Source organism: Hyposmocoma kahamanoa, unplaced genomic scaffold (genome assembly GCF_003589595.1).
Source record: "Hyposmocoma kahamanoa isolate Upper Pololo Valley unplaced genomic scaffold, ASM358959v1 160, whole genome shotgun sequence".
Lineage (NCBI taxonomy): Eukaryota > Metazoa > Arthropoda > Insecta > Lepidoptera > Cosmopterigidae > Hyposmocoma > Hyposmocoma kahamanoa.
The window spans coordinates 3,596,924-3,613,481 of record NW_020653575.1 but is presented as its reverse complement, the minus strand read 5'-3'; the positions used below and the strand labels follow the sequence as shown (position 1 = coordinate 3,613,481).

Below are 16,558 nucleotides of genomic sequence, written 5' to 3'. Positions count from 1 at the left end.
CAGAGTTGCAGGAAGACGTGTTTACAAAAGTCTTGCCTAAGGCAAAGCATGAGTTGTTTGTAAAATCTTTAGGTTTACTTTAGGTTACAGAACTATTATTGTATTTTGTACTCTCGCACCATGTTTCTATTACTTAATTATTTGTCGGAGCCAACATGCATGCCGCGGAGATTTTGTATACACATATATACTAAACATTTAGGGTGGTATTCCAGAACTCCACTCAATGTTCAAGTCAGGATTTGAGCAGATTTTAGTATGATTTCAAGCACTGGAAATACGACCCTAATGGCAAGGACTTGAGTATGATTTTCAGTGCTCACTGCAATACTCAAGTCCTGACTTGAGTATTGAGTGGAGTTCTAGAATACGATCCTTAGTCAGGTAGTATTTTGATTTATCTGTGTGGATTTTATTGTTTTCTTGATGTACCGTTTTATTAATGGGGCTGACATCTTCAATAACAATCAAAGCCCCTAAATAAATAAAGATTAAAAAACAAAAACATTTTAATTATGATTGCTCGTGTAAGAGGCAGTGTTGGAAAACCTTCTTGCTGACACACTTTCTATGTATGTCTGTGATTATTTCGAATTTTGATTGTGTTGTGTATGTGTGTGTCCATGGCACCCGCGACTCAGGGTTTCCCTAGTGCGGGGCTATGTTGAGTGTGTGCGTTATTTATTTATTTATTATTGTTTTTCCATTCCGTTCCGTCGACAAATTGAGCATAATGCAAATGCACTCTTAGAAAATACGAATGTATGCGTACACATACGGCGTGATTACGTTTATAATTATGGATTTAGCATACTTGTTCTTATTCTATGATATTATCTTGTGAAAAAGGATGTTTTAAACAATAAGGTGCATTCGGGTGCACTAATAAATATCTATCGTTCGAGAACATAAGGTAGACCATAACTTATGATCTATCTCTTAAGCATAATGTAATTGCTACTTGCGAGAGTCCTCTAAAGTGTCAATACTGATGCGAAATTTTAAAAGCTTAAATCAAAATGGGTGGACCTATAAACGGCGGAACATCAAGCTTATGGAACGGACCGATATGGTATAGACAAATATAATAGCATTCTGACGCCGAGTTCCTCAGAAGATTCAAACTCATGCAAAGCAAAAGTTAGCACAAAAACATTTATGTCGACTAAAAAGTCGATCAAGCAATCAATTTTCGTCGTCTGTCTGTCGCGTATGTGATATGACCTTATGTCACTTGCATAGTCTATGGCACCATTTTTCTAGCAATCGCACACCCACACGGTTACATAGTGTTACAAAACATTTTAGTGTTTTTATTGATTTCGAGAGCAAAATTGTAGTCATATTTTATCTTATTCGATTGCGCGACTAGTTTATTTTCTGGTATATCATTGTAAAAGGTATCGTAAAATGTTAATAGTGTGGTTCTTCGATGATGTGTTGGACTGTTGACTGTATGGTGTTCGGGCGTGAGCAAGTGAATATCCGGAACAGTTACATGTTTTGTAGTTAATTCGTTCGCCCACTCACTAGTTGAGGCACCTGATGAGGTTTCGTAGTACACAGTGATGTTATTGAACTGTCCATAGTGAGTGATTTAGTAAAAATGTCTTTACAAAAGAGCGTAAAAAGTGCAAGTGGCGATCGTAGTGAACAGGCTGATACCACCTCCATATGTTCATCTGTGACCACTCAACCGGACAGGCATGGCTTTTTCGGAGGCGCTCAGTACAGTCCTGAACCGTATGTAAAAAAATCTTTTGTACTGTTAAATCAACACCAGCAATTTAAATTTTATTTGCTAATGACTGAGACTGAAAAGATGACGACGATTTGTTTATTATACATGAGCTGATGAGAAAAATCGGAACTAAATTAAAAAAAAATCTATTTCATGATCTTGGATTTTCAATTTCATATTCTAGTTTTGAACTAAGTAATTGGAATAGATTTTTCTATTTTTCACTCAGGCCTAGTCAAAAAATAATTTATTCCATAGGTAAAATAAATTTATACTTGAAAACGTAAATTTGTTTACTATTTCTATTATTCCAATTCCTATTTAAGCCAGGTGTTCATTATATGTGTATGCTCGGATCTCGTACGTTACCTGTAGCATGTTGATTGGATTCCGATGTCCAAGTGCGCTCGGATTACTTGTTCACATGCTACAAGTAGTGTCCAAGCTTATATTCGAGTGTACTCAGTTGAAGCATTCTTGTATAATGAAAACTCTGCTTTATGTACCATAAACATTTTGAATTAGTTATGCGTAAAGCACATTTTATTCAAAATTTTTTTATTCAACACAACATCAACATCATACATCTTCTTATCTTTACAATTTTTTCTTGACAGTATTTAACTTAGTAATCTTGAAACTTAAGAACTTGAAATGTTTCTTTTGGTTCCATTGGTCTACTTGATGTGGAATTGGCTTTAATTCAATTTTAAAAAGTTTCAACCTGTTCTAATGAAGTCACTGCCCCTTGATTCATTCGGAATGACGAGACCCATAACCACTAAGAAGTGCCATCAGTAGCTATAGAGATGGATCGACATAAAACACCCAAACTTTTAGTAGCAGTAGGGCTCTTTGTTAAAGAGTTTGTCTAAGGTTGTACTGCCACCTTAGGTATTTCGGCCGCCAAGCAGTAATGTCAGCATTACTGTGTCCCAGTTTGGAAGTGTAATGGTCCTGGTGAAATTACAGGCACATGGGACTTGTCAACTTATGTCTCAGGGTGAATGGGCGCAGTAATATGGCCCCTCAGATCTTTGAAATTTAAAGCTCTGAGTGCACTGTAACTGTTATGGATAGGTGTGTAGCTTACCATCAGGTGCACAACTTGTTCGTCCCTTCACTTGATAAAATAAATAAAACTGAACATTTATCCTGTTATCTGAACCCACTCATCTTGGAAATTTTGGATCCATTAACTACGGTGAAGCGGCTTAAGCGAGGTCATGTATTGTAGTTGGAAGGTATGTTCGCTTATAGCTTGGGAGCTGATCACAAATAAAATATTAAATAAAAATCCATGTTAATAAGGATGTAAAACACATAATTTATGTCTCTTTGCCTCAAAAATATGTTTTTATATCCTTGTTGCTATACATATAATTTTTAATAAAGCATAATATAAAGTTTTAGCCAACTAATTTAAACTGATTCAGCATTGACAAATTGATAAAAAACTAAAAAATGCTTTTACATATTTATACACAAATGTTATTTATTTCTCAGTTTTATTTCATTACCACAAGCATTTATTTGTGTATTGTATATTATTGTATACATATACTCAGAGAATTTACATTAATAATAAATGTTACAAAACATGTTGTAATCATATAATTATTGTATTTTTCCCTCTATGTTAGGTTCTTTTTTTCAGCTCTATTTACTTAAGAACTAAATTTTAAGTCACAATAGGATATTTTTAGAATATTTTATAGTGCTAAATTTACAAGTACTTGAGAAAAATAAAAAATAAAATCAGACATAATACAACATCTTTAAAAATGAAGGACTCATCTAAGGAGAGAACTCATCACCATTTTCAACCCTTTATTATATGACTCCTCTAGAAATAGAGTTTAGGCCATGCAGGTTCAGCCACACTAGCTCAATAAAGGTTGGGGCTGCACACATTTTCTAAAAGTTGTGAATGTTTCGTCATTATATTTTCCTTTTCCACATGCAAAATAAGCACCAAGATGTTGCATGGCGGACGCCAGCCTGATGCACTATACCACGTTTGCCTTTACGTTCACAAGAGGTATTGTTACTAAGTCAAGTTTTGTGTGGATATGGGTCCATCGTTTTACGTGACAATCCAAATATCAGGGTCAAACTCACGAAATGTATTGTAACTAGTAAATTATACAAAAGTATAAGTCTTATATTATAAGTATAAGTAAGAAGTCTCGTCTCGTGTTTAATGCTGGGGCCATATCTGAGACTACCTTAACTATAACTGCAAAACAGGTGGCTTCTATAATAAAAACCATGGTTAGGGGTAAGTCACCGGGGCACGATGGTCTCAGCATTGAACATCTGCTGCATGCAGGTGTTCACTTGCCCAGGGTTCTTTCAATGTTTTACACCCTGTGTATGGGCCACTGTTACTTACCGGACGATCTCATGCGTACTGTTGTGGTCCCAATTGTGAAGAATAAGACCGGTGATTTTTCTGAGCTGTCCAACTATAGGCCGATTTCATTAGCTACCATTGTAGCCAAGGTGCTGGACAGTGTGCTGGATGGTTATTTGAAGGGGCACCTCCGTTTGAATGACGCGCAGTTTGGCTTCAGGTCTGGATTGTCTACGGAGAGTGCCATCATGTGCCTGAAGCGCACTGTCCAGTATTATACAGCTGGAAGAACACCGGTTTTCGCGTGCTACCTCGACTTGTCCAGAGCGTTCGATCTAGTATCTTATGACGTGCTGTGGGATAAGATCGAACAACAGTCGACCATGCCTTATGAGATCACATCCCTCTTAAGGTTTTGGTACAGCCACCAGAAAAACAGTGTGAGATGGTCCGGTTCGTTTTCAGGCGAGTACGGGTTGGAGTGCGGAGTGAGGCAGGGGGGGTTAACCTCACCTCGGCTCTTCAACTTTTATATGAATGAGCTGATCGAGGAGCTCAACAAAACTAAAATTGGGTGTCACGTTGATGGCATTTGCGTGAATAACATCAGCTACGCAGACGATATGGTCTTGTTGAGCCCCTCGATCGGTGCTCTCAAGCGTCTTTTGCAGATTTGTGAACGGTATGCGGTGGTCCATGGACCAAGTACAATGTTAGTAAAAGTGAGCTGATGGTTTTTAAGGCTGGTACGAAAACTTATAATGTACCACCACTCACTCTCTCTGGCGCTCCTTTGAAGACAGTCACTAAATTTAAGTACTTGGGTCACTGGGTCACCGAAAACCTCTGTGACAACGAAGACATCGAGCGGGAGCGGAGATCGTTGGCAGTCCGATGCAATATGTTGGCCCGCAGGTTCGCGCGGTGTACGAGAGACGTAAAAATAACGCTCTTCAAAGCGTTTTGCGTCTCCTTTTACTCGTGCGCCCTTTGGGTGAACTATACGCAGAAGGCGTACGACGTACTCCGCGTACAGTATAACAACGCGTTCCGGGTGTTGTTGGGGCTGCCGCGGAGGTGCAGCGCGTCCGGCATGTTTGCCGAGGCGCGGACGGACGGCTTTGCGGCTGTCATGAGGAAGAGGTGCGCCTCCCTCGAAGCCCGCATCCGTGCCAGCCCCAACACCATCCTGTCCGCGTTCGCCGACCACTGGGACGGACCAATGGTCGCCCGGTGGTCGTCACTACATGTCTAACGTTGGAGGTTTTTTAGTTTAGTTTGTTATTTTATTTGTACATTTTTATTTTTTGCTAACAATAGTGCTTAAGATTTTCTTTTTATATGATACTAACACTTATGGACTTATGGTCTGAAATAAAGATTTTTATTATTATATTATTATTATAAGTATTGTAATATAGAGTAATGAATGTTATGAAGTACTTCAAAATGGTCTATGACTCAGCATCTGAGGACTGTACAAATACACGTCGCTTGCTGTTATTCTGCTATAGCTTGTAACAGAATGGAGCATAAGAACATAACAAATAAAATTAATTACTCATCCTCTTATAGAGACTATAGTCTTTAACTGCCCCTGTGGCCGAGTGGTTACCATGCTGGACGGCTACGCCTGAGTTCCCTTGTTTCACAGGCCGGGAGATATATTTGTATGGCTTGCATTTATTTCTCTCGTGATTTTGAGTATAATTTGTGGTTGTCTAGCTGTGTATCCAAGGCCAAGTCCTTTTGCACCTCTTTATCCAACGCAGGCAGTTGCTCTTCCTTTGATAGGTATGTGATACTGAATACTGGCAAGGCACAATCTTCAAGCATTGAAATTATAAATATTGTTATTGAAATATGACATCTTGTACAATACGCTAAAACATTGTTGAGTGCAAATTGGTACAGTTGGAAGAAGAGACTGACCCAAAAATATACAAATTGCTTTGAGAATAGTGAAAGGTGTTCCATTAGATGAATATGCAGTAAAATTGCATTACCACATGCTTTCACATACTTTTGTGGCAAAAATGTAAAGTGATCTTAATTAATGTCTGTATTGATGATAAAAGCTACGTCAGACATTTTTTAGCTCAGGACCCCGATTCAGAACATCTCGAAATTTTAAAAGAATTATTGGATTGGATATTACATTATTATTATTAGTACATTAATGACGAATCTGAATTCTATTTACTAGGCAATAACATTTAAATTCTTCTAAAGAAATCTACCGCGCGGTCGTCTATCGCTCGGCGACCGCGCGGGGTGAGCGCGATGAAATTCGTGTCGAATAAATACGCCCTTAGCCGGTTGAGAAGTTCGAGTAATCGTACGGGAGTGACGTCATTTCGGTTCGGTTTCGAATACGACAGTTTGACGTTCGATTCGGGTGTTGTGAATAAAATCCGTTCTCAAATTAATCGCGTAATCGTCCGGAATAATCGCGTAACATATATCCAAATCAGTACAGAGTACTAAAAAACCGACCTCAAAAATCATTCATCCCCTAGTTTACCACCCTTAGAGGTCGAATATTTTCTTCAAATTTAAATGGGACCACTTCTGAGGTACCCTCTTTCAAAAAAAAGAATCATCAAAATCGGTTTACAAAAGGCGGAGTTATCGCGTAACATACATACAAGAAATATACAGTCGAATTGAGAACCTCCTCCTTTTTTTGAAGTCGGTTAAAAAAATACAGTCGAATTGAGAACTGTAATTGTAGTTGATACGAAGATGGAACAAATTCAAAGACAAAATCCTGCGATCCGGCTGAGCTTGAACCAGCGACATCTTTGCCTAACGCGGGCTATAGCTCTCCCAACAGAGCTACGGAACGAGTCAGCAGAACTTACATATTTCTCTATGTGCTTGCCTCAAGATCTTTATGTTTGGTTTTAACGGCCTTTTTCGTATGAACTGGAATTGAACCAGTTTTCTCATAGATGGCTATAAGCTGGTGAGCCCGCACTCGGTGTGTTGTTGTCCATATAAATACACGGAATTAGATCCGCTGCGATCCCAACTTGACACGCGCGCTCTCTCTATGTATTTCATGTTTAAATATTGCAAAAAAGAATTCGTTTAAAAATTTTTAAATACAGGATATATGGTAATTAAGATTGCACATAACAGAAGCAGAATGTTCTATTAACTGACAACCAGACTGGTTAATTAGGTGTAATTAATTAATGTGATTTCTCTGGTTATTAACAAGCCCATTGTGTTGTTCACAGTGGTATGTTTGATATAGTAGCAGTTTTGACATGTACTTTTGCTTATACCACTCTTAAGTAATCTGGGCTGGTTTGTACCAGCCCAGATGGTCTTGAGACCATGCAGAGTGAGCCTCTTCGTGTCCCTTGGTTTGACCATGTTAAGTTAAGCAGGGGTCAAATTATGCGCATAGGTTTCGATCCGGACACGTTCCATTAAACAATTTTTTATATTTGATGCGGAGGCTGAACTCACGGAATTGCGAAGTGTGTGGGATTGCTGAGTACATCATTTGCTCATGGAGTGTGTTCGGACGTAACCTTTCAGGGCGCGGTTATTTATACAGGCTGGTTTCCGTATATTTAATGTTGGGTAGTTTCAATCTGTTTGTAGCGCCGCGTTGATTTCGTATACTTGTTTAGTTAGTGTTAGGTAGTATTTTGATTTATCTGTCTGGATTTTATTAAGTGTTTTCTTGATGTACCGTTTTTCTAATGGGGCTGACATGTTCAATAACGATCAAAGCCTCTAAATAAATAAAGGTTAAAAAAAGTAATCTGGGCTTATACTGACATTGTGAAGACTGATATTGTCCACAAATGTGTTAGCTGAGAAATGACTGAGAGAAGCATCATAGGACTCTATATTTAATTTTCAGATTATATTCAAAACTGTACATGCTATAGTCTGTGTTTGATTCGAGGACCGATCCCGGACAGAGTAAAATAAGAAACGAAGAACGCTGTAGCATTAATTATTCTGGGATTTTTGGTAGATTTAATTTTTAGAAGTAGTAGAGCTCCTTGTGAAAGAGTTCGTCCAGGGAAGTACTGCCACCTTACTTATTTCTGCCACCAAGCAGTAATGTCAGCATTAGCGTGTTCCGGTTTTGAAGGGTAATGGTGCTGGTGAAATTACAGGCACATGGGACTTGTCAACTTATATCTCGGGGTGACGGGCGCAGTGGCAGTGCACCTAACATTTTTGCGATTTAAAGCTCTGAGTGGCACTGCAACTGTTACGGACAGGCATGTAGCTTACCATTAGGCGCAGGACTTGTTCGTCCCGGGACTTGATATTATATTAAAAAATATATTTTGTTTTTACGATAAATCTTTTTGTAGTACTATGGTAGCACTGTTTCTTGTTGTCATGGTAAATTCAGGAAATAATTACATCTTTATAACCTCGAAATAGAATATAAATAATAATACATAAATAAAAATGAGTGAGGTATCCCGAAAAAGGGTAAAATTGAAAACACATCCCAAGTCTAAATAAATATGAGGATCACAGTGATGGTCCTACGTTAACGTAACTGACACCGGGGGCGTTGATAGATAAATTATTCAGATATTATATTGAATAATATATCTGATGTGGGCGGCCAATGTAATAAGCGCACGTGTAGAAAACGTCATAACAATGTTGGGGGAGTGTTTACTATAAATGCTATTGTGTTTCTGGGTTCTTTATTATGGGATTCACCTTTTAACCGACCATCCGAACCATCAATTTTAAATTTTTACATTTTTTGTTTACGCCTCTCAATTCCTATTCTAAAATGTTTATTTATTTTTTGTTTCATTGTATTTTCTTATATTGTATTCAATATCTTGACTTGCGGTACCCTATTCATGTACTCCATGTGGGTCATGTACTCCACTCTACTATATAAACGTAATGTAACGTTTTGTAACACCTGACTATGTACATGTAACAATAAATAATACAAATACACTACAATTACGGTTAATATTTAGTAATTTACAATAGACTATTATAATCTGTACAATTAGAGTTAAAATTAATTTCTAATATACATCCACGCTCAATCGAACACGCAAATCCACGCAAATCGCAGTTTCACTTGTTTAATTAGCGAAGTTTACAAATATATTGGTAAATAACTACCGCCTACTAGTGATTCTATTTCTATTATAAACCCTAAACCCGATTGCGTCAGAGTTCGAAATCGAGTTATTATTTCGGTGTAATAGGTAATGGTAGGCATAGCCATTACCTTTTGGGTTTTATTGAAACTTATTATTCACCTTCGACATAGGTCGGTTTTTTTGGTACTCTGTACTGAGATTATTATCTTATTAAGTTTCATTTTCATTGTTAAGAGTGTATAGAACCTCAAATGGCTTTGGTTAATTCCGCATTACAGTGAAGGCGTTGGATCAATCAATTTAAAAAAAAAATGTAGTAAAATATATACACTGATTACTACACGGTGTGAAAACACGACTCCTAAAAGTTTTTACGATAGAAAAAAAAATTACTAGAAAGCCGCTGTATTAAATATGTTAAATATGTATGTTAAATACCAATTATGTTTTTTTATATAAACTGAACTAAATAAAAACACGTATAGTATACTATATACGTTCTTTTAGTAGCAGTGTAGCTCCATGTGAAAGAGTTCGTCCAGGGCAGTAGTGCCACCTTACCTATTTCAGCCGCCAAGCAGTAATGTCAGCATTAGTGCGGTTCGAAGGGTAGAGGTGCTGGTGAAATTACAGGCACATGGGACCATTGACCTACATGGGACTTATGTCAACTTATGTCTCAGGGTGACGGGCGCAGTGTTAGTGCCCCTCAGATCTTTACAATGTCACGCATGTACTCCTATTCATTTGGCTATACTTAGGATAAAAGATAACTCATTGTGTGAATGCGGTCTAGATGAAGGAAACGTGGACCATATATTTTTTGACTGCCCTAAATTACGGTGTCTATCCCTCGTCCTACTTCCTTTAAATGCCTTTTGGCCCTATCATCTCACCAAAAATGTATCACATTTTTAAAAAATTCATACATGTAAATCATATTAAACTGTAAATATTATTCATGCACTAACACTATATTTAACATATATACATGTTTCTAACTCGACTGCCTCCGTGGCCGAACGGTTACCATGCTGGACTGCCACGCGGAGGTCCCAGGTTCGATTCCCGGGCCGGGAGAAATGTTTGTATGGCCTACATTTATTTCTCTCGTGAGTTTGGGTGTAATTTGTGGTTGTCTATATGTGTGTCCATGGCACCCGCGACACAGGGTTTCCCTAGTGCGGGGCTATGTTGAGTGTGTGCGTTATTTATTTATTTATTATTTATTTAACCACTTGTGTTGTCTAATTTGTGCCGTCTCTTTTGTTCTAGAATTCAATTTGTGCAAAAATTTCTTCGATTCTCCCTCTGAGTCACCGAACAAAATTGTAACACATCCTCCATACCGTTTATGAAACTAGAAAACGGACACTGGCAGAATTGAGAGGCTAAGTAGTCTTACAAGCCATTCATTAAGAAAAAAAGATCTTTGCAATTTAAAGCTCTGAGTGGCTCTGTTACTGTTATCGACAGGCGTGTAGTTTACCATTAGGCGCACGACTTGTTCGTCCCGTCACTTGATGTTATATAAAAAGTTTTCAAATGGCCTTAATTTCGTTTGTAAAAAAATAAATTCTGAAATGAAACCAGCGTCTCTGCCGCTCGACCCAAGCAAAAAGAACCGTATTGGCGCGGTAATAATTTGAATTCGACCAGAGGTGGTATGGACTCTTAAGCAAAATCAGCAAAATTGACATTTTTCAAGGAAAGAAAACTCTAGGTGCCAATATCCCGCAATTTACCAAAATGCAAATGCGTTCGATATGATGGCGGCACTTCACATGGGTACTTGTACCTTGTACTCGCTTTTGGGTGTTTGATGTACTTGGAAAAATACTTGCCGTACAGACAAACCGACTCATCCGTAGAACAAGGACCTATGTGCAAGATGCTGCTTATTCTCAGGACATTGTACTTTTCGTTCGTTGTTCTTGATGTGCGTGGCAATCCGGCATGGGAACCGTTCGGCCACTGAGGCAGTTAATTTAATAAAAATTGTTTTGTTTTTTAAATTTTATATCCTTCGTGGGGAAGTACTAAGTGTTGGGAATCTACAAATTTGCTCTTTATTAAGTTGGCATTTGAAACACGCATAAATGATATGTCATTTGTGAAACTACCTGTTATTCGTGAGTAGTATCTAGCCGTCGTAATTGTGCCGGTTTATGACCTCCCTTGCAAGGCCGTCGAGCAATTAGTATCTTGCATTATGCGTTATAGTGCGTGGGCGTTGAATACTTAGTCAGCTGCCTATGAATTGTTTGATTGTTGTTGAAATTTCGTTACCTCTTATTATTGACACAAAGATCAAACAGCTACAAAGAGAAATTCATTCGATATGGCTGGATACGAACCAGCGCCTGTTTGCCGGACCGGGGCTATAAAAATTGGTTATCTTATTGTGAAAAAAAGATGTAACAAGTTCTGGATCGGTAATGAAATTTAAACTTTGCCCAGTCGCTATATCGTTGAAATTCCAATACCTTTATTGTAAGTTACGACGTTTTGATTTTATATCGAAATTTTATTCAACATGCTGCCATCTTGCGGCCAGTAGCTGGACGAACAAACGATTGCCATCTGAACGAATAGATAATAAAAAAATTGTAAATTAATAAAAATTAAGTGTTATAGAAATACTACTATAACAAAAGTCCGCGCTAAAAAGTGTCCGAACTTATAGGGCGTTAAAATCGTATACAGAGCGTCATTCACGCTTTAGTCTTCGTTTGTTTGACTAACAGCGAAGCAAGCAAAATTAGACAGTACTGCAATGACATTACAATTTAAATTCAACGTTTTAGCTTTTTCATATTCCTTTACATGTCACTACGTTTAAATAGGTTGACTTGGGACATTTTTTTCGTGGTTTTTGTATTAGACCCGTCGTCCATTTATTTGTAGGTCAATGACTACGGGTAATATTTTTGGTGTGATTTTTGCACCTCAAAACAGCACAATAAGGCATTTTTCTACGTTTTTAGACAATTTGCACGAAAGAATGACAACCCTACCATACGAAGCGAAAATGACGGACTGAACTCAAGTAGGCTTTCGAGACCTATAGTTGGCACGCGCCAGACGGTAACTGGTTAGTTAACGTGTGGTTTTTTTTTATAATACTAAGTGACGGGACAGTCGTGCGCCCGGTAGTAAGCCACACGCCTGCCCATAACAGTTGCAGTGTTACTCAGCGGTTTAAATTAAAGAAGTTTAAATGGGCACCGCCACTAGCGATGCGCGACTTTGAATGTTACTAATACTAATCATTCGAATGCACAAATTATTCGCCTAAGTCGAATCCAAGCACAATCATTTGACTCGAGTACAATGATTAGCAATACGGAATGCCAATGCCATTCATGCCGGTCGGGTGCTCGAGTCGAATGATTATTATACCGGAACACCTCATTCATCATGTCCATACCAAAATATCCCTGTCCCCGTCACATTTACAATATTTATCGTTATGTCAGAGAGGGCTAGGTGATCACGAACAGAAATGCTCTAGGGAATCTATGGATTAGTACCACTAATTAGTAATGAATAATCATTCAGGGTCGTATTCCAGAACTCTACTCAATGCTCAAGTCAGGATCTGAGTATGATTTCAAGCATTGGAAATACGACCGTAATGGCAGGGACTTGAGTATGATTTCGAGTGCTTTAAACCATACTCAAATCCTGACTTGAGCATTGAGCAGAGTTCTAGAATACGACCCTTAAATACAATTAGTCGAATATCGATATCATTCACAAATGCGCATCTCTAACCGTCACTGCGCCCGTCACCCTGAGACATAAGTTGACAAGTCCCATGTGCCTGTAATTTCACCAGCACCCTTACCCTTCAAAGCTGAAAGGTAGTAGAAGGTGGCAGTACTTCCCTGGACGAGCTCTTTCACAAGGAGCTCTACTGACACTAAACTTTACTTCTTCTGTATTTATTGTTCTGTGGTTATTACGCTCGATAACTACTTACACGTAAAAAAAGTGTACTAGACTCGGAATATGTGTTAAAAATTAAGGTTGTAGCCTACCCTTGGAGTAAAAAAGAAGGCTCCGTCCACATAATATAACACAGAAGAGGAAAAGAAAGGCTGGAACAAAGTAATATTATGATATAAAAAAGGTACACACAATATAAAACACTCCCTACTAGCACTAAACAGTTGAAAGTCCAAGTACGGGGTCAAGAGCACGTCAAGCTGGACACTAAAGGTTTAAATTTAACTCTATGCCGCTTGCAATAAGAACAGTCCAAAATCCAAAGCTTGATGTGCTCTTGACTATACTTACCCCAAGAGGGCCTATATGCGCGTATAATATATCTAATGCTTTAAAAACAGTTTAAGTTGAGTTGGAGATTTACATGATGATGATAAATAAGACCGTCCTCTCGCTTCGAGAATTTTCATGAAAGTGATGACGGAACGAATCAATGTAAGAATAATGATGGAAAAGGAATTCGAGAACGATTCAAAATTTTAAAAGTAAGTACCCAGGAACCAGTAAAGAAAGAAAAAAGAAAGAAAACTGTTTATTACACAAGCACAGACACGCATATATAAACAAAACAACAGAGGAACAATAATAATAAAAAATTATCAATTATATTAAAAATTAATCTTTCAGGTTTTGGGAGAGGCGAGTCTAAAAAAGGACAATGATAATAATAGTAATAATAATTTAAAAATTAAAAGAATTGATATAATTATTAGAGATGCCAGGAATATTCAGCTATTAATCGGTATTCGGCCACTTTTTTTTTGATATTCGGTATTCGGCCGAATACCGAATATCAAATAATGAAAAAAGCACACATTATTCAAAATGTATCATGTATTTTAAATACAAATTATTGCTTTAATACATTGACTTACAATTATATGGACGTCGGGTCCGCGCTAAAAAGTGTCCGCACTTGTAAGGCGCTAAAATCGTATACAGAGCGCGACACTCCGCTTTAGTCTTCATTTGTTCTACTGACAGCGCGATACTGCGATGACATTACAATTTAAATTTCGAATAGGTTGACTTGGGACATTTTTTTCGTGGTTTTTGTATTAGACCCGTCGTCCATTTATTTGTAAGTCAATGCTTTAATACTTAAAATCAATGAGTGACAGATTGTGATGAATAAAACAATTTTTCGGCATTGGTTGGTGTCGCGAACTCTTTGCTAAAAATTATTTTTCTACTGTTCTGTCATGTTTTTGTTTTATTGTATTGTTTTTCTGATTTGCGATAGTCACTGTATCGAATTATATTTTGTGTTTCATCCATATTCGTGCTCATTTCTTTAGTTTCTTCACTCCAATTTCAAACAGTCCACATCGTCTACTACAGTTGGTAACAAACGATTGCGCTTTTCCTCATAAACAATTCCTGCTTCTGAAAATAGCCTCTCACTATAAACACTACTGCCAGGAGACGATAGATAAATCTTAGCACATTTTGACAGGCTTGGATACTGCTTTGCGTTTGCTGACCACCATTTGTAAAGCTTTAACTATTTGAACTGCCTCCGTGGCCGAACGGTTACCATGCCGGACTGCCACGCAGAGGTCCCAAGTTCGATTCCCGGACCGGGAGAAATATTTGTATGGCCTACATTTATTTATCTCGTGACTTTGGGTGTACCTAATTTGCGGTTGTCTATGTGTGTCCATGGCACCCGCGACATAGGGTTTCCCTAGTGCGGGGCTATATACATATAAAAAAAGGATCTGCCGTTCGATCTAGTTTTCAAATAAAAATCATTCTTATGTGCAATAGAACTTTTCTCCACATCCTCATAATTTTTGAATATTATATGTAGCGACTTCTTCAAAGCAGGTCCAGAAACTGTCATGTATTGATTCTATTGTTTTATCATTTTTTAACAAAAACACCCCACCCCCGTTACTTCCGCACGCAGCGCCATGAGACAGATCGTAACAGGTCGCGCGTGAAATGCGTAGATCTTGCGCCAAACATTCGGCAGCTGAATATTCGGCGCTTCGGTCGTTAGTGTGGCCGAATATCCGATATCCGACATTCGGTATTCGGCCAAATTACTATTCGTGGCATTTCTAATAATTACGCAGTATCTAATTCACCGTCGCGGCTGGTGTAATCGGGACTTGCTCAGCTTTAGCCACAAATATCTTTTTTTAACTGATTTTCAGCAAGCCCGGGGCGAGTGAGCCACTGACAACAATAAAGAACTCTACAATAAATAAATAAACAAATAAGAGGGTGATAAAAAGGTGGGAAGACGGTGAAGTAGATCGCATCGTCACAAGGTTAAATTATGAATGTTAATTCTGTGTTTATTTGAAACAGAATAGTGTGCCTATTGTCGATAAGAAACATTTAAGTTACCTTTAATCATACAGTAAACTGTAAGCATTCGCCAGTAAACTGACCTAGTTTTGTTATCGCGATTGTAGTGATTAAGTTTAACGACGTTTCTTTTTATCTATATGGTTAAAAAAAATGAATGCTTGTTCCCGCAGTTGCTGAATATTAGATTCCACTGTTGGGGATTGGTCTCCTCTAAGGACAGGGTTAAATCTTCTGTTCTTTCTTTCTTCTCTTTTTCAGAGTTAATAACACTCAAATTAACCTTCAACATCTCAAACCCTCGACAGAAAACAATGTACTCCAAAAAGACAAGTCAGTAAACTAAATAATATACTTCAATTACTGACTGAAGTATAATAAAACAAAAAAAACCATGAATACTACTATGCTAAGAGTTTACAGTAGAGATGAAACGGATAGCAATTTGGCCGGATATCGGACATCTGGTAGCACGTAGGCCGGATAGCCGGATATCTGACACACTTCTGTAAATATGTCGCGACAGGTTTACAGCGCGCATCGCGACTGTACTTTTGGCGAAATTTACTAAGTAGAGATTCCGGAACCGGATATGTTTTGAAGAACCGGGAATTTCAGTACTAGTCTTCAACGGAACCCGGATTTCCCGGTTCTTTCGGTACAAGCTAAATAAGTAAGTAAGCAAATGATACTCGACGGGTTAATAAAGGGATAGGTTTCACAAGTAAAAACGGTCAATGTTGGAGCTTTTTTCATTAAAAAGAACGTAATACAAATCAGTGAACTTAATTTTTCAGCATTCTTATTCTTGGAAATTAAAATTAAAATATAAAAAAAACTTTTGCAATCGAAGTAACTTAAACCTCCTCTAGTCACATCAAAACTGACGTTATTTAAATCATGTACACTAAAAATCTCAGTTAATCAGATCTTAAATCTTTAAAAAAATACAACCATTAAAAATTATTATACACTCAACATTTTAAACATAAATTACTGGTTAGTTCTTTA

The 16,558-nt window shown here is 37.8% G+C and overlaps 1 protein-coding gene across 1 annotated transcript in view; it reads left to right on the top strand.

The window, feature by feature from the left end:
- Window positions 1–1,275: 1,275 nt before the first annotated feature.
- The window catches only part of LOC113225389 (TBC1 domain family member 10B), a 36,235-nt gene continuing 20,952 nt past the window's right edge, over window positions 1,276–16,558 (top strand). The window contains exon 1 of the mRNA XM_026457687.1: window positions 1,276–1,743. Coding sequence (XP_026313472.1) covers window positions 1,607–1,743 — 137 coding nt within the window. The 5' untranslated portion in view covers window positions 1,276–1,606. The remainder of the gene's footprint in view (window positions 1,744–16,558) is intronic.